Source organism: Anomaloglossus baeobatrachus, chromosome 6, assembly GCF_048569485.1.
Source record: "Anomaloglossus baeobatrachus isolate aAnoBae1 chromosome 6, aAnoBae1.hap1, whole genome shotgun sequence".
Taxonomy (NCBI): Eukaryota; Metazoa; Chordata; class Amphibia; order Anura; family Aromobatidae; genus Anomaloglossus; species Anomaloglossus baeobatrachus.
Window position 1 is genome coordinate 517,055,200 of NC_134358.1, and position 22,249 is coordinate 517,077,448.

At 47.6% G+C, this 22,249-nt stretch overlaps 1 protein-coding gene across 1 annotated transcript in view; it reads left to right on the top strand.

Moving 5' to 3' along the window:
- The window catches only part of CUL2 (cullin 2), a 178,501-nt gene that overhangs the window by 1,760 nt on the left and 154,492 nt on the right, over nucleotides 1-22,249 (top strand). Inside the window, exon 2 of the mRNA XM_075316773.1 lies at nucleotides 9,467-9,607. Within this exon, the coding sequence (XP_075172888.1) occupies nucleotides 9,489-9,607 (119 nt within the window). The 5' untranslated portion in view covers nucleotides 9,467-9,488. The remainder of the gene's footprint in view (nucleotides 1-9,466; nucleotides 9,608-22,249) is intronic.

Sequence of the window (22,249 nt, forward strand, 5' to 3'; positions counted from 1 at the left end):
CTGCGCTCACGTACCGGGCAACGCCGCCGATAGGTCTGCGCTCACGTACCGGGCAACGCCATCGATATGTCTGCTCCCACGCACCGGGCAGCGCCGCCAATAGGTCTGCACCTATGTACCAGCATCTGACAGTACAACTGATAGGTCTGTGACCACATACTGGCACTGCGCAGCACTATCAATCAGTCTGTGCTCACATTTATAATGTACCCAACTTATAGGTGTCATCTGCGCCCATGTACCAGGCAGCGCCACCGATAGGTCTGCACCCACGTAAAAGGGGAGCGCCGCCGATAGGTCTGTGCCTACATAGCGGCACAAGGTATTACTGAGGATGGCTCTGCGTCCACGTCCCGGCACGGGCAGCACCGCCTACAGGTCTGCGCCCACATATCACCACTTATTACAGAATCATGGGAGTCACCACATGGAACACATACCTTCTATAGTCTGTGAAAAACACATTACATGGACACAGAAAACTAGGCTAAGTTAGAGACTATGGACACTTTGGGTGTAATTATTTCTCCCCCCCCCCCCCCCCCAAATACATTATTTTATTTTTTTTTACAAAAATACATTTTTGCACTTTTTATGTCATTAAAAATATTTCCACCGTTTGTATTTTACAGGCTGTTTGATGTCCTATATATTGCTAGCTGTAAAGTGAGTTAACTGAGGATCCATCAGTGAGCTGCTTCTGACAGACCTGTCCTATACTGGGCTTTATTTATGACCTCCTCAGTGGAGCTGTACTTAGATGTGGTTCTTAGCCATAAATCAGCAGAGAGGTTAGGAAAAGGCAGCGGCATCAGTAACAGTCTCCCTGCGCTCGCCTCCAGGTTCTCCGCTAACTCCTTCTGCATCCAGCAAATGACAGTACAGGACTGAGGTTATAGAAGGCAAATGGTGCAATATTGTTAATGACGCCCAATTGCACGATTGATCTGTGGATGAATATACTTGCATTTGAAGTGACGGAGCCTTTCATGTCTCCTGTGTGGGTGACGTGCTCCTTGTGTGTTTGCATGCCGGGTCCGTTCCCCGGTCAGTGGTCAGACGTGAGGCCTCGTGCTCTGACACTAGAACTATCTGATGACAGAAGCGTAACTGGAAGCTCCCGGGCCCCAATACAAATTCTGTAACCGGATCCCCCCCACCACGTGTCGGTATGATGCTGGTGTCGTCTTATGTGGCAGAGAGGTGAAGGGCAGCTGCTACCCCTGCACCCCGTGTGCCGGCCTGCGTCCTCTGCTGGATGAGCACAGACTGGGGGTTCCTCTGGCATCAGAAAAGGACTTTCCTAAGGCTGCTTTCACACATCAGTTTTTTGGCATCAGGCACGATACAGTGAAAAAACTGATGCGACGGATCCGGCGAAAAAATGGATCAGTTGCATCAGTTTTTTCCATTAGTTCTTTCAGTTTTTTGACAGATCCGGTGTGATACTGAGCATGCTCAATTAAAAAAAAACGGATCTGTTATTTGCCAGATCCGGCGTCCATAGGCTTCTATTATAAAACACGCCGTACGGGGCCGGATCCGGCGCGATCCGTTTTTTTTTTTTTGCCTGACAGAAAAACGTTCACTTCAACGTTTCATCTAGACAAGTAAATTGGCAAAAAAACAGATGAAACGCAAGGCAATCCAGCGCTAATGAAAGTCTATGGGGGAAAATGGATCCGGCGGCCACAGACGCCGGATCAGTTTTTTCATGTTTTTGCCGGATTGTGCCTGATGGGGAAAAAAACTGATGTGTTAAAGCAGCCTAAGGAAAGGCCGAGCAAACTACAAACCCAGCAATTCATGGCAAAACTGTCAGCCATGTGGTTACAGCAGCAGCACAGCCACACTGGATTCCAGCTCCCCCGGCTGGTGCTGTTTATGGCAGCCTGTTCTGTGATCAGGGAGCAGTAAAGCCTCCCATAATTCCCCCATTAACATGTTAGTACACCCCTGTGGACGTGCTACCATGCTAACGAATACGCAGCGTCACAGGAGGATCTCTCTCACCTCTCCGCCGCCATCGCTGGATTTCAGTGCAGTGCGCATGACCCCGGAGTTTCGGTCATGCGCACTACTTCAGGTTGAAGCCAGGGCGTGTACACCCAGCTTCATAGTACGCATGAGCCAAAATACCCCGTCAGACGCGATGGCGGCGGAGAGGTGAGTGAGATCATCCTGTGACGCTGCACATTCATTATCATGATAGCACACTCACAGGAGCGTACTAACATTCTAATAGGGCAACTGGCCGTGGAACTAACGCCCAGGGGACTAGTCCCCTCGCTCATTAGCATATGGTAAAAGATCTTTAGAAATACTTTTTCTAAAGATCCCTTTATCTATGCTAGTGTATACAGAGTTAGTTAGGCAGGGATTAGTAATGTGTACCCAGAACTGCTTGTGGTTCTAGGTGCATATTACACCTGACAGGTTCCCTTTAAAGAGGATCTATTATCTGGACTGACCCCCTTTTAAAGGGAATCTGTCACAAAGTTTTTGCTCCCCCATCTGAGAGCAGTATAATGTAGAGACAGAGACCCTGATTCCAGCGATGTGTCACTTACTGAGCTGTTTGCTGTCATTTTCATAAAATCAGTGTTTTCTCTGCTGCAGATCTAGCAGTTATACAGAGCTCATGAATATGCTGGACTTCCTGCAGCACGCTAAGTAGTCCTGTAATGATAATCTACTGTTGATTAATCAGTGGTTTTATCAAAACTACACTAAGCAGCCCAGTAAGTGACACACCGCTGGTATCAGGATCTCTGTCTCTCTGTCTCTATGGTATACTGCTCTCAGATTAGGTGGCAAAAACCTGGTGACAGATTCCCTTTAGGCCCTGTGCGCACTAGAAAATGGAGTTTTCTTAAGAAAATAACGCACCCTCTGAAAGATTACTGCACCTGCCGTAATAAACTGCAGCAAACAGCACCCGAACACCGCATGCGGTTTTACTGCAGTTTTACCGCGAATTTGGACATTCTTTTTGCGGCAGAAATTCTGCAGCAAAATCTGTGGGGGGAAAAAAACCGCAGTGTGTGCACAGCATTTTATTTTTACCATAGGTTTTGTTGGGGAAAGGCTACAGAAAGGTTTTGAACATTTTCTGCAGAATTCATTCGGCAAATACGCGGCAAAAACCGCAGCGTGCACACAGGGCCTTTAAAAAGGTTTTCTCAGCTTCTGCGGGTTTGCCCAGCTCTCCCGGCTTCCTGAGAGTTGTCCGCGCCTGATTACCAGTTAGCAACAGAGGCATGGTTGTGCCGTATCTCTGAACTTTGTGACCTGTGATGTTGCAATCAAGGGAAGATGTTGACGAGTGGAGGGGGATTTATTCTTGCTGCATATATTGATCCAGCCAGCTACAAAGTAGCGCCTGTAAGGCTGCGTTCACACTACGTTTTTTTTAACATGCGTCATGAACGTTTTTTTTTTAACGCAAAAACGGATCCAGTACAAATGCGTTTTCATTTCAATGCATTTGCAATGGACTCGCATCAACATGCGTTCACATGCGTTTGTGTGCGTTATACTGAGGATCCAGCGACTTGCAGTTTAACTTTTTTCAAAAACGCTACTTGTAATGTTTTTGAGCTGCGTCCAAATACTGCAAATTGCTGGATCCTGACTAAAAAGCACGCAAACGCATGTGAACGCCGGCATGCTGACAGGATCCTGCTTGCTCTACTGAGCATGCCCAGAAACGAGCCTTGGGTGATCAGTCCCTCTCTCCCCCTCCCTCTCTCACCCTCCCTCTCCTCTCTCTCTCTCTCTCTCTCCTCCCTGCCTGAGAGCGGAGGAGGCTCGTAACCAAGGTAAACATTGGGTAACTTGCTTGGATACCCAATGTTTACCTTGGGTATGCAGGGAGCCCGGCTCCTAGCAGCTGCAGACGCTCGTAACCAAGGTAAATATCGGGTATCCAAGCAAGTTACCCGATGTTTACCTTGGTTACGTGTGCAGGGAGCCCGGCTCCTAGCAGCTGCAGACGCTCGTAACCAAGGTAAATATCGGGTATCCAAGCAAGTTACCTGATGTTTACCTTGGTTACGTGTGCAGGGAGCCCGGCTCCTAGCAGCTGCAGACGCTCGTAACCAAGGTAAATATCGGGTATCCAAGCAAGTTACCTGATGTTTACCTTGGTTACGAGCCTCCGCTGCTGTCCAATGCCGGCTCCCAGTCTGTCACGTTCAGTTCCCCTCACTCCCGATCACATGACTCCAATGCCCGCCCATAAACTTCAAGTGAAATAACACTTGCGTTTGCATGCGTTTTTCTTTGTAAAAACAGGATCCGCTTTTACAGCAAAAAAACGTTCATGGCGCATGCTAAAAAAACGTAGTGTGAAAGCCGCCTTAGCTATCTGAAATCGCTTCCAGTCACTGCACACCCTGCCTAAGGGTCTGGCCACTGCTGATGGCCTACAGTGGTGGTAAGTAACTGAGCCAACAAGCAGTAATCTATAGAATTTATTTATTTTTTTTGCAAGTAAATTGCAATTTTATCTATTTTTGATGATAATTCTGTTGTACTGTCAGTGGTGATGCTGCACTATGCAAAATGGGGCTGCACTGGCCAAAAAGTGACCACATTGCTACATCAAGGGCTCTTCTTAGACGAGGGTCTGGGTGCAGCCGCGTGGTTTGTCTGCAGCTTGTATTTTGCTTTTCATCTCCTGGTGCCAGGTTCTCACTATCACCCAGGATTTCTCATAAATTGAAACCAGATCATAAACCCTTATTGTTTCCAATTTGTTCTCAATTTTCTTTTTTATATTCTGTTAATTTCTTTGTTACATTATTATGGGGGCAGCCATCCTATTTGAATAAATGGTAATGGAATTCAGATATTCTCTTTACAGCAGCCACATGAATCATAGACCACCTCTTAGGATGTTCATTGATTTCTATGGGAAACTGTGGTGGGCATGCCCTGTTATCTGTGTAACAATAAGGGTAAAACGAGAAATACGGGTTTGATGCTGCGCTAGAAACCACAGGAATCCAAGGAGGTATAATAAATTCATTTTTCTTTATTTCTGCAGGTCAACACGTTTCAAAGACATATCCGTCTTCTTCATCAGGAGAAAAAAACAATATTGTTCCTTTTTGTTTTTTTTGTCCTGATGAAGAAGACTGATATGTCTTTGAAACGTGTTGACCTGCAGAAATAAAGAAAAAGGAATTTATTATACCTCCTTGGATTCCTGTGGTTTCTAGCGCAGCATCAAACCCGTATTTCTCGTTTTACCCTTATTGTTGCATTGCTTTCTTTGGGGCTGCTGAGGACCACCATTTAAATACATGTGCATTTAAGGAGTTGTGCCTGACACAACTTCAATAGGGGAGTGTGTTTCCTCGCACTTTATTTCTAATCCCATACCGGGTAAGACCCTATGTGCGCTTTTCTCTTCCACAGATAAATATTTCTGTTATCTGTGTAGGGAGGATGGGAAAGATGAGCTGTGATCCTCTTCTATCCACTTAAAGGGGTAGTTCACTACTCGGTCAATCTGTTCTCAATCGCTGTTTCTCGCAGTTATACGCGCCTCTGATGTCGACGTGCTTCCAGATGGATCAGCATCAACTCTCCTGAGGCTCATGTGGCATTATGTCACACTAGCCCTGGGAGAGCCAGTGTCAACACTGCTGGAACGGCGCCAGAGGTGAGTATAGCTGCTATTATTTTACATAGGTGAAGCATAATGATTGAGAAGGGGGTTGTTTGAGATGTGGGTCACCCCTTTTAAAGGAGCCTTCTTCATTGTAATCCATTGTAATCCATTGTAGTGCATACTGCATCACAGGAAGTGTCAGCCTAATATAAGGCTCAGACGTCAATGAAAACTGCAAGATTTCCACTGACGTTTGTCCTTGTGGCCACAATGTGTTGCTTCATATGTGTTTTTATTTGGGCCTTTTAGAGATTGGAGGTTTCATACTGTATTATGCATTTCATTAGATAATAAATATGTATGTATGTATGTATGTATGTATGTGTGAGTGTGTGTGTGTGTGTGAAGCGAGCTCGGATCATTTCTTTTTCAATGGATGACTTTTTAGGGTTTTTTTTTAGTTGTTTTTTTGTGTTTTTTTTTAGGGTATGTCAGATTAACGTATTTCCGTTGCACTTGGGCAAGTTTCCAAACTGATCATGGGTTTACTCGGGATAAATCACCGCACGCTCTAGTCTGGTCCAGTTCTCATACGAGACTAGTGCATGTAATTGGTGGGCATATCTGATACACGACGCTAGTAACGTGTGGTTTTTACTGATGTCACTGGCTCGACTTTTACCATGGCCATATCAGCAGGGCCATTATCATGACCATGAATTTGTCTCATGTCATTGTGTTTTTGTCTTTGCACCCATCACAGAATTCATATAACCAGTTGTAATCTCCGTGGCAAGCCGTGGCCGGTCACTCGTTTGCCCCATAACAGCCACGTTACATGCCAAACATTTAAATGAATGGCCAGCTATGTAATGCATGGACGTGCCGAGTCTGCCCATGTTGTCTTCTGTCCTGGCACATAGTATAGGCCCACTCCCTATGACCTCCATACACACATTTTGGGCGTGTTACGTTTTGAGGCTCTCAAAGTGGGACTGTTGCTTTAAGTTGTGTGCATTTAATGTTTGCCTGATGAATATTTTATAAGGTTTTATCCAGGACTGAATAACAAATGATCGGGGATTTCACAGTTTTACTTGGAGCTGCACTTATTCCATGAGCAGCAGCCTCTAATCTATTTGGAAATCTGTTACTGCTATCTCAGTGCGTCGGCTTTTTGTATCAATTAAGGTTGGGGTGGACCAATATTTAGGACCGGATCCACGTTAGTAATCTGGACGGGAGCCCTGTGAACGGCTTCATACCTGGCGGCATCCCCAGCTCCTCATTTCATTAGCCGGCCGGGCACAACATCATCAGTGCGGCGTGACGTACACTACTGACCAAACGTTTGGACTCACCTTCTCATTCAAAGAGTTTTCTTTATTTTCAGGACTCTGAAAATTGTAGATGCACATTGAAGGCATCAAAACTATGAATTGACACATGTAGAATGAAATACTTAACAAAAAAGTGTGAAACAACTGAAAATATGTCTTTTATTCTAGGTTCTTCAAAGTAGCCACCTTTTGCTTTGATTACTGCTTTGCACACTCTTGGCATTCTCTTGATGAGCTTCAAGAGGTAGTCACCGGAAATTGTTTTCACTTCACAGGTGTGTCCTGTCATGTTTAATAAGTGGCATTTCTTGCCTTATAAATGGGGTTGGGACCATCAGTTGTGTTGTGCAGAAGTCTGGTGGATACACAGCTGATAGTCCTACTGAATAGACTGTTAGCTGCTTTTTTATTGCCATAATACAAATTCTAAGTAAAGAAAAACGAGTGGCCATCATTACTAAGAAATGAAGGTCAGTCAGTCCGAAAACTTGGGAAAACTTTGAAAGTGTCTCCAAGTGCAGTGGCAAAAACCATCAAACGCTGCAAAGAAACTGGCTCACATGAGGACCGCCCCAGGAAAGGAAGACCAAGAGTCACCTCTGCTGCAGAGGATAAGTTTATCCGAGTCACCAGCCTCAGAAATCGCAGGTTAACAGCAGCTCAGATTAGAGACCAGGTCAATGCCACACAGTTCTAGCAGCAGACACATCTCTAGAACAACAGTTAAGAGGAGACTTTGCAGCAGGCCTTCATGGTAAAATAGCTGCTAGGAAACCAGTGCTAAGGACAGGCAACAAGCAGAAGAGACTTGTTTGGGCTAAAGAACACAAGAAATGGACATTAGACCAGTGGAAATATGTGCTTTGCTGGTGACACTGTTGGGGATTTATTCAAAATTGAAGGCATACTGAACCAGCATGCCTACTACAGCATCTTGCAGCGGTGTGCTATTCCATCCAGTTTGCGTTTAGTTGGACCATCATTTATTTTTCAACAGGACAATGACCCCAAACACACCTCCAGGCTGTGTAAGGGCTATTTGACTAAGAAGGAAAGTGATGGGGTGCTACACCAGATGACCTGGTCTCCAGTCACCAGACCTGAACCCAATCGAGATGGTTTGGGGTGAGCTGGACCGCAGAGTGAAGGCGAAAGGGCCAACAAGTGCTAAGCATCTCTGGGAACTCCTTCAAGACTGTTGGAAAAACATTTCCGGCGACTACATCTTGAAGCTCATCAAGAGAATGCCAAGAGTGTGCAAAGCAGTAATCAAAGCAAAAAGTGGCTACTTTGAAGAACCTAGAATATAAGACATTTTCAGTTGTTTCACACTTTTTTGTTAGGTATTTCATTCCACAATGTGAATTCATAGTTTTGATGCCTTCAATGTGAATCTACAATTTTCAGAGTCATGAAAATAAAGAAAACTCTTTGAATGAGAAGGTGTGTCCAAACTTTTGGTCTGTACTGTACATGTGACGTTGCACCAGGCCAGCCGTCCAAAAGTAGAGCCACAGGTGCCACCATGTAGGAGGCAGTTCTCAGGGCTCTTGACTACTGATGTGACCAATGGACAAAATTGATTTGCCCCAATTCTATTGAATTTCCTATTACAAGACTAGTCCCATTTTCTTACACCCTTTAGGGAATATTGAGTTATTAGATGTGCGGTGGAGACCGTGGGGTCCTATGTAGAAGATTTTCGTCTCTTGGCCACAATGGAGAGCAGTTACAAAGAGTGTCTCTCACTCTAGAGGACCCGTCCTGTCCGGCATTCCATAGACGACTCATTGATTTGAGTGCTCGGTGGTGTAATTCTTCATTTCCCCTGCGGAGGAGCTGTAGGGGCACTTAACACTCAGAGCTAGTTTTTACCTACCGATTACATCTCATGACCGACAAGACCAGCAGCAGAGCACTTAGAGAGGTCCCATGACATAAGGGTGATCACTAACAAGGAGCAGGTACCCAAAGCTTGACCACCAATGTAGATGGACATCAAGTCGTTAAGGGGTCGTCTTGCTGGACTGTGGGAGAGAAGCCTCCTCCATCACTTTAAGGGCCCCTTCACATTACGTTATTACCTACGTTCATTGGTCCCGTCGGAGCTTCTGTAAGAACCCCTATGCAAAACTGGTTTCGGACACATGCGCCGACGGGGGCCGTTGGCTATAGTAGGGCACACGGTCACTCTGTCTGCTCCATCTTGTACCGTTTTTGGCCGTGGACTCTTTCCGCAGGCGAACACCCAGACATAGTTGTCCACCAGCAGAAAGAATATAAAAATAAACATAGTGCAAGACAGACCACATGGTGACTCCATCTGCTCCATTATAGTCAATGGCCCCGTCGGCGCATGCGTCCGAAATCCATTTTGCAGGGGGGAGGGGCTTCAGACGGAAGGTTTGATGGGACCAGTGTACATAGTTAATAATGCGAAATAGAATAACAACAAATATAGTTGATGAATGTATGTTTTTATTTAATTTATCTTTCTTTCTTGCAGGTTTTAACATTAAAACCCCACCATGTCATTGAAGCCACGAGTCGTGGATTTTGATGAGACATGGAACAAACTTTTAACGACAATCAACGCCGTTGTCAAGTTAGATTACGTGGAGAGGGCGACATGGAATGACCGATTCTCGTATCCTTTCTATGATATTAATGCTTTGTCATGTTTGCGCTTTCTGTGTCTACACTAATATATATATATACTGTATATATTTTTTTTTCATAGGCTGATTATTTTATTGCCACATATAAATGAGCAAAATATATTACTAATATGAAAAAGCCGCTAAAATATATTCACCATTAGAACATTTCATTTCAAGATTCAACATCAACTACAAGTTATAGACCCTGCTGAGTGGGAAACCGGTGAAAATGCAGATACAAGTCCTATATTGGGTGGTTACACCGTAAGGCTGGTTTCAGACGTCCGTGTTTTAGGTACGTGTGACATCTGTTTTTAACACTGATGTCACACGTATCCATGTTACCCTATTGTGCACTCTTACACGGCCGTGTTTTCACATGGACCATGTGGCCCCACTATTTCACACGGAGACGTGCCCATTTTTTCTCCGGCAGCACGGGTGTCACAAGGACCGCACACTGATGTGATCCGTGTGACATCAGTGTGACACGGACCGGAGAAAACACGGTTTTTTAAATAAAAAGATTTTCTATATTTACCTGTGTACCATGCTGTCTCCCGCTCCTGACCCCCGCTCATTATTTTCATTGATTATTCACCGCAGTGAGCAGCTGGGAGCAAGGGCATCGCGGTGACAGCGAAGGAGACAGCACCGCCGGTGACAGCGCTGGTGACAGCACCGCTGAGGACAGCATGGTTGGGGACATCGCTGGGGACAGGTGAGTATCCTGCCAGCAGTGTGTGCAGGGACGTCCAGGAGGTCATCGGATTTCCCAATGAACTCTGATGACACCTCTGCAACAATTGCGTTACAGCAAGTGTCACGATGGTGACTTCCAGGGGTTTGAGAGTTCATTGGGAACCCTGATGAGTCCCTGGATGTCACTGCACAAACTGCTGTCACCTGTCACCGGCGATGTCCCCGGCAATGCTGTCCTCAGCTGTGCTGCACCCAGCCTGTCCCCACGATGCTCCGGCTTCCAGATCCTCAGGCAGTGAATAATTCAATGGAAATAATGAGCGGAGGTCAGGAGCGGGAGGCAGCAGAGCCGCAGACAGCATCGCTGGATACAGGTAAATATACAACATCTTTTCATTACAGAGACACGTGTTTTACCCGGTACGTGTCACACACATGCAAACACGGATGTCACACGTATGACCATAACCATGCATGTGACTGGTACCTGATTAAACACGGACATCTGAAACCAGCCTAAGTCCCAGTGCCCACGCTGTGTAGTTTTTGACGCAGATTTTCCGAAATCTGCTGCAAAATCTGCATGTCCGTTGTGAAGCCAGCAAAGTCTATGAGAACTCAGAAGTGCTGCGCACACATTGCTTATTTTTGCCTTGCATATTTGGTGCAGAAAAAAAAGAAATCTGCACCAAATACGCAAGGGAAAAATAAGGAACATGGGCACTGCACTTCTGAATTCTCATAGACTTTGCTGGCTTCACAATGGACATGCAGATTTTGCTGCAGATTTCTGAAAATCTGCGTCAAAAACTACACAGCGTGGGCACTGGGCCTTACTCCTCATGTGCACACATCACCGCTTATTCTGAACAGATACTTGGAAGTACAGTTCCCCTTAATGTTGCTTTGTACTTTCCATTGCTTGTGGTTTTTCTCTTGATATTTTGAAAATATTAAATGATTGTAAAGAAAATTTAGGGTAATTAGGGCTTTTACAAGGGGGTTTCTGCCTGTAGAAAATCCAGGTCTACCTGCCGCAGTTTTGTTTTTTAAAAAAAAAACACAAAAAACCCCCTGCTTTATTTAACCTTGTTGGTTCCCCTTTACTCAGGCAGAGCTGCTGAGCTCACTGATTGGCTGCAGCGGTGTCAACATGACATCATCTCTGCAGACGTCAGGAGCAGCGGCGGAGACTCTGGAATGGAATTTTAAGAGTGGATAAAAAGCAGTTTGTTTGCTTTTAACACTTTCAAAACTACCACCGTACACACATGGCACTGCGGGAAGTGTGTTCCTGCAAACTGCCATGCATGTACCTCACCACATGTTCCGCTCACCACACTGCATTGCGCGGTGACCGCGTTAAGATGGCTGCTGTCTCTGACCTCAAACCGTCCCTGCACGTTTCCCCCGGGAGTCTGCAATGTCGGCGATCGCCTTGATTTAATCATTTCTCACCAACAAATCACAGCGATTTACAATAAAGTTTGTATAAAAAAAAAAAAAAAAATTAAATGTGGCATGCTATGGTAGATGTTGTCTGAGACCTCACCAATCGCAGCAATCAAAATGGATGGTGTGATTGCGGCGTGACCTATGTTTGTTAACCCTTTTGGTGCCAATTGGTCAGTAAGCTTTGATCAGCCAATCGGCACCAAGAGGGTTAATTTAAGCTGCTGATCACAGCTCTGCGCGCTATCTTTATCTCAGAGCTAACGTGCAGAATGGTTATGTAGCCCCCTGTGCACTGCAGGGTTAGGCTGCTTTCACACATCCGGTTTTTGCAGTGCGGCACAATACGGCGCTTTGCAGAAAAAACGCACCTGTTTTTTCTTTGCCGCCGGTTGCGTTTTTTTCCGCATAGACTTGCATTAGCGCCGTATTGTGCCGCATGGCCTTGCGTTGCGTCCGTTTTTTGCCGGATGCGGCATATTTAGCCCATGCGGCGGCCGGATGGAACGTTGCCTGGCACGTTTTTTTGTGCGGCGAAAAAAACGCATCGCGCCGAATGCGGCGCAATTTACAATGCAAGCCTATGGACGCCTGATGCGGTGTTCTGCAGCAAAAATCGCATCCAGCCGCCGGATGCGGTTTTTTGTACTGCGCATGCTCAGTATCGAGCCGTATCCGTCAAAAAACGGATGGGCCGCGTGGAAAAACGTATGCAACGGATCAGTTTTTTCGCCGCATCCGTTGCATAGGTTTTTGAGTTGGATTGAACCGCACTGCAAAAACCGGAGGTGTGAAAGCGGCCTTAGAGAATACATTGGTGGCCAGTGCGATCCTGCTCCTAGTTCTGCTGTCTTCTGCAATCTGTGTTGTGTCTGCTGCGCTGTCTGTGTGGCCTCTGTGATCATAGCAGCAGCAGTTCCTAAATCCTTGTTCCAAACCCCCCAACCCCGAATCCCCCACTCACCAATTGCATTTTTGACACTTTTTTTTTTTTGCGCTTTTTTTTGTGTGCTTGCATCCCGTGTGTTCACCTCAATTTCCATTTTGCACTGAGCATCTGAGCTCAATTTTTGCAGACTCTAACGTCTTGTTTTTGTTTTTTTTTGTTTTTATTTCTCTTGCATAGAAAAAAAATATATAATAGGAGTTAGTATGTAGGAACTTTATAGTTAGGGAGGTGGCTCATTAGGAAATCGATGTCATAGTGTTTGTGACGACCTTCTCTTGCAGAAAAATAGCGGAGTCGTTTCATGGGTAGCGGGTTAGTATAGTGTCACGATAATAAATAAATATATATATATTTTTTTTTTTATACTTCTATTTATTCTTTTCATTCTTTCTAAGCACTTCTTACTTTTTTTTTTTTTATAGTAACTGAAATAATAATAAATAGTACCCTTTACACGCCCCACACAATACACATGTAAGAGCACCAATAAAAAAAGTGGCCCGTTCGTCAAAAAGACGTTATTCAGCGGAGGAGTCAAATGCTTTCCGTGCCTCCAACCCAGATTCAGGCAATGAGGACAATCCCACGTTCCTCTATTTTTCTTCCTCCTTCTTATCTAGTGAGGAGGGACCGTCAGGAATGCGCCCTAGGACTGAGGCAACCTCTTCAGCCAATGGTCCCATATAGTCTCTACCCCCGACAATTGTCAGCCTAATATTCCGGATTTCTTGGGCAGCTCAGGAATCCAATTTGATGTTACAGGCCTCACTAACATTAACTTTTTTTTTCTTTCAAAAAAAAGTGAGGCTGTACCGTATTTTTCAGATTATAAGACGCACCTTTCCCCAAAAAAGTTTGGGAGGAAAATGAGGGGTGCATCTTATAATCTGAATATAGCTTACCTGGAGATGAATTGGCGGGGGGCTGTCTGTGCGTCTGTGTACGGGTGGCCGGCAGGGTGTCTGGCCATGCGTGCAGGTGGCCGGGTTCCGGTGTGTGCCGGCAGCCGGCTGCCACTCTGTGCGGCCGGGTGGCTGTGCGGACTGTGGTGGCTGTGCGGCGGGTGTCCTAGTCTGTTCGCGGTCCCGGCTTCAAATGATGGCGCCCGGAATCAGCGCGTGCGCAGATGGAGCTCTTGGTTGAGAGCTCCATCTGCGCACGCCCGCTCCGGGCGTCATTTCTAGCCCGGACCGCGGACAGACTGGCACACTCACCGCACCGGCCTGCTCCACCACACAACCACCGCAGCTTCCGCTGCCACCACTGAACCGCTGTCAGGACAGCTTTTGACTCCTGTGACCCCGCTCCACCACCGCTGCCACCACCCCCTCCGGTAAGACGACACCGGCGTATAAGACTGACCCCTTTTACTTTTACTTTCTTTATCGTTCCTTTGGGAGACCCAGACCATGGGTGTTTAGCTTCTGCCTCCGGAGGACACACAAAGTACTACACTAAAAAGTGTAGCTCCTCCCTCTGAGCTTATACACCCCCTGGTGAGCCAGTCACAGCCAGTTTATTGCTTTGTGTCAGGAGGCATACATCCACACATGCATTCTCATCTGATTTGTTTGACTTTTGGAAAGAGTTTGAAGAAAAGCGGGTCCATGTCTGGACTCCCGGCATGTCCCTTCTCACCCCACTGTATCGGCGGTGTTGTTAAGGTTGATTTACAAGGCTGCAGCCTTACATGCCGCGCTCCTTTACCATCCCTTCTGGGCTCTGGCTTGAAGTGGGAGCCAGCACGGTCTCCATGCCTGGCAGGAGTCCGGTCTCCATCCACAGCCCCTTGAGGATTCTGTTGGACCGGAGCACTCATCCCCAGGGACATGGCCCTGCGTCTCAGCAGCTAAGTACCTAAGACGTTTATGTTGGGGGTCCCGGTTCTTTATTGTAAGGGGAGAGTATGCTGTATGTGATTGTTTTAACTTTTCCGGCGGGTTCTCTAGCTTTTGCCTGAGAAACGCGCCGATGGTGCCTGCTTGTCGGCCTCGCCGCTTAAATTTAGTCCCCGGCTTCGCCGGAGGCCTAGTTTCATTTTCCTGCCCTCACATGTCGCTCATGCAGAGGGACAGGTTCGGCTCCTCCCGGCGGCCGTTCTACACAGAGGAGGGACACTCCCCACTGCTGGGGCGTCCCTCCTCCCCTGCAGGTCTCTATAGCCCTCTAGTTCCCGCTCTTTTATAGGAACGCCCCTAGTCCCGCCCCCTCTCTTCGCTCCGGGGGCCATTTCTCAGGCAGAGTTCACTCTGCTCTGGGACATCCTGCATTCTGCATCTCTGCTGAGGTGCTGCGCACTGGGGGACCGGGCTTCGGGATCTGGAGGGCACACAACACCGCGCTCAGCGGTCTGGTAAGCCACAGCCGGTCTCCGGTTGTGGACCTCTGTATATTCTCCCTGGGGTTCATTCTCTGCAAAGCCCCCACTCCAGCAGCATGTCTCACACAAGGAGCAAGGCTCCAAAGCTTTATGCTGCATGCACTGCATGTAAGCTCCTGCTGCCTGAGCTGAGCATTTATCCACACTGTGATGGTTGCTCTAACTTGGCGGTGCCACAGCCTGGAGTTTCACCCCCAGTGGTCTCTCAGGCTGCTGCTGCACCTGTGACTGAACCCCCGGCCTGGGTAGAGTCCTTTTCTAGGTCCATATCCCAGCCATTTGCTGAGTCCATGGGACTTTTGTCCAGGACTTTGATGAATATGCATCAGCCTCCCTCACAGGGTGCCTCTAATACTCTTGACAGAGGACTTCTATCCTCTGACCTCCGTCCATCGGAGCTCACGGAGGATTCATCATCTGATCCCAGACCCCGTCCTTCTAAGAGAAGGCGCAGGGTTTCCCCCCCCTCCCCATCCCACCGCTCTGTCTCAAGAGCTGACTCTCAAGATGAGGAGGATGCCCTCACTGGGGGCTCGGAGGCTATGTATCCCATCGATTTCTCTGAGGGTGACTCAGATCTTAGTGATTTGATTGCTTCTATTAATTCTGTGCTGGATCTCAATCCGCCAGTGTCAGAGGAGCAACTCTCTTTGGCAGAAAAACATCAGTTTACCTCGCCTAAGAGAGTGAAGAGTGTGTTCTTTAACCACTCCAGTTTTCATGCCGCTGTGACCAAACCCAGGGCCTGCCCTGACAAATGCTTTCCAAAGCGTGGTTCTGATGACCGTTTTCCCTTTCCACCTGAGGTGGTCAAGGAGTGGTCTCACTCCCCAAAGGTAGACCCTCCGGTGTCTAGGCTCTCAGCCCGGACCGTTGTGTCGGTGGCTGACGGCACCTCACTTAAGGATTCCACTGACCGTCAGATTGACCTTCTGGCCAAATCTGTGTATGAAGCTGCGGGGGCCGCGTTTTCCCCGACTTTTGCAGCAGTGTGGGCTCTCAAAGCCATCTCTGCTTCTCTAGAGGAGATGCATTCCCTCACCAAGGAATCTATGCCTGAGATGGTTACCTTAACTGCTCAGGCTTCAGCTTTTTCATCTTATGCCATGTCTGCCATGCTAGAGGCTGCTCACCGCACTGCGGTGGCTTCAGCTAATTCTCTTGTTATCCGCAGGATTTTGTGGCTTCGAGAGTGGAAGGCAGATGCTTCTTCCAAGAGGTTTCTTGCTGGGCTCCCTTTTGCTGGTTCACGGCTGTTCGGTGAACAGCTGGATGAAATCATTAAAGAAGCTACTGGCGGGAAGAGTACTTCCATGCCACAAACCAAGACCAGGAAACCCGCCCAGGGTAGGAATCAATCGAGGTTTCGTTCCTTTCGTTCCTCCAACTGGTCATCCTCTAAGCCTTCCGCCTCGTCCGCTAACTCAGCCAAGGATTAGAAATCCAACTGGCGCCCAAAAGCGCGTCCGCAGAAGACCGCAGGAGGTTCTGCCACTAAGGCAGCTTCCTCATGACTCTCGGCCCGCTCCAGCCACGTCCTTAGTCGGTGGCAGGCTCTCCCACTTTGGCGACGCTTGGTTAAAGCAAGTCTCCGATCAGTGGGTGAGAGACATCATATCTCACGGCTACAGGATAGAATTCTCTTCCAGCCCTCCAAACAGATTTTTTTTCTCTCAACTCCCCCCTGCTCCAAGGCCGCCGCCTTCTCGCAGGCCGTGGCGTCCTTGCAGGCAAACGGAGTGATTGTCCCAGTTCCCGCTCAGGAACGGTTCAGAGGTTTTTACTCAAATCTCTTCCTAGTTCCAAAAAAGGACGGTACCTTCCGGCCCATCCTGGATCTCAAGCTTCTCAACAAGCATGTCCGGGTGCGGCATTTTCGCATGGAGTCTCTGCGATCAGTCATTGCCTCTATGACCCAAGGGGAGTTCCTGGCGTCCATCAACATCAGAGATGCCTATCTACATGTGCCAATCGCAGTGTCACATCAGCGTTGGTTACGTTTTGCGATAGGAGAGGATCATTTCCAATTCGTGGCTCTCCCCTTCGGGTTAGTCACGGCCCCTCGGGTATTCACCAAGGTCATGGCGGCAGTGATTGCGGTCCTGCACCTCCAGGGGTTAGCAGTGCTTCCTTATCTGGACGACCTTCTGGTCAAGGGTACATCCAGCGCAGACTGTCAGCGGAGTGTTTCGCTCACTCTCGCCACCCTAGCCCAATTCGGGTGGATTGTCAATCTTCCCAAATCCACTCTGACTCCGACCCAGAGTCTCACGTACCTAGGGATGCAGTTCGAGACTTTGCCGGCACTTGTGAAGTTGCCCTTAGACAAACAGCTGTCACTCCGGTTGGCGGTGCGCTGTCTCCTGAGGCCCCGCCGTTATACCCTCAAGGCGTCTGATGCAGGTGCTTCGTCAAATGGTGGCCTCCATGGAGACGGTTCCCTTTGCCCAGTTCCATCTGCGTCCTCTGCAGCTAGACATTCTCCGCTGTCGGGACAAGCGGCCTTCCTCCTTACAGAGGTTAGTGGCTCTGTCGCCACGGACCAGGAGCTCTCTTCAGTGGTGGCTTCGACCCCTCTCCCTGTCCCAAGGGCGCTCCTTCCTGACTCCGTCCTGGGTGATTCTCACCACGGATGCCAGCCTATCCGGCTGGGGAGCGGTACATCTCCACCACAGAGCACAGGGCACTTGGACTCCGTCCGAGTCAGCCCTTTCAATCAATGTGCTGGAAACCAGAGCTGTGCTTCTAGCTCTCCTGGCCTTTCACCACCTGTTGGCGGGCAGGCACATTCGAGTCCAGTCAGACAACGCGACAGCGGTTGCCTACATCAATTACCAAGGCGGGATACGCAGCCGCCTGGCAATGTTGGAGGTCCAACGCATTCTTCAATGGGCGGAGGACTCCAAGTCCACCATATCCGCAGTCCACATCCCTGGCGTAGAAAACTGGGAGGCAGATTATCTCAGCCGTCAATCCGTGGACGGTGGCGAGTGGTCCCTGCACCCGGCAGTGTTTCAGTCAATCTGCCGCAAGTGGGGCACGCCGGACGTGGACCTAATGGCATCCCGTCACAACAACAAGGTTCCGGTTTACGTGGCTCACTCCCACGATCCTCAGGCCTTCGCCGCGGACGCTCTGGTTCAAGACTGGTCCCAGTTTCGTCTGTCCTACGTGTTTCCCCCTCTAGCTCTCTTGCCCAGAGTCCTGCGCAAGATCAGAATGGAGGGCCGTCGAGTCATCCTCATTGCACCGGACTGGCCCAGGCGAGCTTGGTATCCGGACCTGCTCCAACTGTCCGTGGAGATGCCGTGGCATCTTCCGGACCGTCCAGACCTGCTCTCGCAAGGTCCGTTTTTCCGCCCGAATTCTGCGGCCCTCAAATTGACGGCGTGGCTCTTGAGTCCTGGATTTTGACGGTTTCTGGTATTCCTCCTGAAGTCATCTCCACTATGACTCGGGCCCGTAAGTCTTCCTCCGTCAAGATCTATCACAGGACTTGGAAAATTTTCCTGTCCTGGTGTCGCTCTTCCGGCCATTCTCCTTGGCCATTCTCGTTGCCGACCCTTCTGTCTTTTTTACAGTCCGGTCTGCAGCTAGGACTGTCCCTCAACTCTCTCAAGGGACAAGTCTCGGCTCTATCAGTGCTGTTCCAGCGGCGTCTCGCCCGGCTGGCTCAGGTCCGCACCTTCATTCAAGGTGCGTCTCACATCATTCCGCCTTATCGGCGGCCCTTGGATCCCTGGGACCTTAACTTGGTCCTCACGGTATTGCAGAAACCCCCTTTCGAGCCCCTTAGGGAGGTTTCTTTGTATCGTCTTTCTCAAAAGGTGGCCTTTCTAGTTGCCATAACTTCTCTCAGGAGAGTCTCTGATTTGGCTGCGCTCTCCTCTGAGTCACTTTTTTTGTTTTTTTCACCAAGACAAGGTAGTTCTCCGTCCGACCCCGGACTTTCTTCCTAAGGTGGTCTCTCCCTTCCACCTTAACCAGGATATTTCCTTGCCTTCCTTCTGTCCGGCCCCTGTTCATCGCTTTGAGAAAGCGTTGCATACTCTAGATCTGGTGCGTGCTCTCCGGATTTATGTGTCTCGCACCGCTGCGCTTAGGCGGTGCACCTCTCTTTTTGTGCTAACCACAGGGCGGCGCAAGGGTCTCTCTGCTTCTAAGCCGACCTTGGCCCATTGGATTAGATCGACCATTTCGGACGCCTACCGGAGTACTCAGGTGCCTCCCCCGCCGGGGATCAAAGCACACTCGACCAGAGCTGTCGGTGCCTCTTGGGCTTTTAGGCACCAGGCTACGGCTCAACAAGTCTGTCAGGCTGCCACTTGGACTAGCCTGCATACCTTTTCGAAGCACTACCAAGTGCATGCTCATGCTTCGGCAGATGCGAGCTTGGGCAGACGCATCCTTCAGGCGGCTGTCGCCCACTTGTGAAGTTAGGCTCTGCCTAATTCTTAGTTTTTTGTGTTTATTCCCACCCAGGGACTGCTTTGGAACGTCCCATGGTCTGGGTCTCCCAAAGGAACGATAAAGAAAAAGAGAATTTTGTTACTTACCGTAAATTCTTTTTCTTATAGTTCCGTATTGGGAGACCCAGCTCCCTCCCTGTTGCCTGTTGGCAATTTTCTTGTTCCGTGTGTTATCACCGGCTGTTGTCATGGACAGAGTCTCCGGTTGTTCCGGTTCTTACTCGGTTCTACTTGTGGGTGGCTATTCTCCTTCAGCTTTTGCACTAAACTGGCTAGGACTGGCTTCCAGGGGTTGGATAAGCTCAGAGGGAGGAGATACACTTTTAAGTGTAGTACTTCGTGTATCCTTCGGAGGCAGAAGCTATACACCCATGGTCTGGGTCTCCCAATACGGAACTATAAGAAAAAGAATTTACGGTAAGTAACAAAATTCTCTTTTTTTTTCTATCGCTAAAGCTGGGGTGTGTTTTTTATAAACTGAAAAATACGGTAACTAATAAATATTATGGTGGTCCAGACAAATTTTATATGCCCATCAATTTTTCACCCAAATCCCATATCATTATGTGCCAGATAGGCCCCTGTAGATACAGCAGAAACGATGACATTTTGGGCCATTGTGCTGCATGTAAGCATAGTGAAATAAACAGGAGATTTGCCGGAGAGACATGACAAAGACATGATTTGAAGCAATCCAAAAAAATGTGCATTATAGTAATAATGTGCAGTGTCTTCAAGGAGATAATCCCAACGTTGATCGTCTTTGCAAAATTTGATCACTGTAGCACAAAATTTGCTGATGCGTACACCCCCCAGAAAGATATCAGTATTGAGGAATATCTGGTTCATTTCAAAGGGAGGCTAAAATTTTGACATCACCTGTCCAGTAAGATGACCAGGTACAGAATTGGACTGTACAAGCTGTGCAAGAGAACCTCCGGGTACACCCACAGATTTAGAGTTTATAACTGGAGGGATGCCCGCCTTGTGTGGCACCGTGCAAAAAAAAAAAAATCAGAACCCTCCCTAAGCTGCTAATTGGGAAACTGGCAAAGGGTGCAAGCAAAGCCTGATGCAGCGACAACATGCCGGTGGTCAAGTCTAAGGACGAGAGATGTCCATATCTCGACCACAATACAACGTGACAACAGCTCCCCTGTCTCTGTACAAGGTACCATAACCAAAGTCCCAAAGCCAGATTGTATCCTGGATTATAAAAAGTTCATGGGGGGTGTAGATCTCTCAGATCAGGTTCTCACACCATACACTGCCATGCGAAAAGCCAAAGTATGGTAGAAACATTTGGTCTTGCACATTGTATAGATAGCACTGCACAATACTTGTGCTGTTTTGATGTTTTGTCAATACGGGGACCTTCCTTCAGTTTCAGGAGGTGGTCATCAAGGCTCTACTGTTTGGCAGTCAGGAAGGTGAAGGTTCAGTACTTCTGTGACTGTCGGTGCCCATGTTGTACCAGGTCAACATTTTCCTGATGAGGTTCCCCAATCTGCGAGGAAGGGAATAATCCAGAAAAGATTCAAAGAATGGAATAGGAACGGAAGAAATTTACCATTGTGAAACCTGCCCTGAGAAACCAGGTCCATGTATTACGAATTGCTTCAAAGCGAACATACCACACGTTCGTAAATTGATAAAATTTGGTTTTGTGCTGTTGACACAACGCCATTTTATAGTCTGATTTACTCCCCACAATTTACACATACCACCACATTATTAATTTATGTACCAGTAAAAACAAAAGCATTCGCATCATTATTATAACTATGCCTCTATATAATTCCTTGAGGGGTCTAATATCCAAAATTGAGTCACTTGTGCCTCATCAATGGAAATTCCCCCACATCAGGGGCTCTCCAAAAGTGAAATGACATCCAGAAACGATTCCAGCCAATTTTGTGTTCCAAAGGTTTGCACTCTTTCCCCTCTGAGCTCTGCCGTGCGCCCAAACAGTAGTTTTCCACCACATATGGGGGTATTGGCGTACTCATGAGAAGTTGCTCAACAAATTGTATGGTGCATTTTCTCCTGTTACCCTTGTGAAAATCTCAAATTTGTAACATTTTTGTTGGAAAAAGTAAAATTTTAATTTTTTTTTTTTCTTTACACATCGCTTTAGTTGCTGTGAAGCACCTGAAGGGTTAAAAAACTTCTTGGATGTGGTTTTGAGCACTTTGAGATGGGCAGGTTTTAGAATAGGGTCACAGTTTTTTTTTTTTTTTTAGATGGGTTTATGCAAATCTATACTAATAAAAACGCTACTTTTACAGTAGCAATAAAGTGAGATTCCAGAAATCTCATGCACACACAGACGAAACGCCTGCATTTTCTAATGACCTTGTGGATGGGATTGATAGTAAAGTGACAGTCTTTGCTGATGACACCAAACTATGTAAGATATTAAAAACTGACCTTGATAGTACAATATTACAAAAGGGTCTGGACAAGATGTCAGAATGGGCAGATACTTGGCAAATGAGATTTAATGTTGATAAATGTAAAGTAATGCACCTAGGACGGAGTAATCCTATAACTGCATATACATTAAATGGAAGTAAACACGGGACTACAGAACAGGAGAAGGACTTGGGTATTCTCATTACAAATAAGCTGAGCAGCAGCACTCAATGTCAGGCAGCAGCTGCTAAAGCAAACAAGA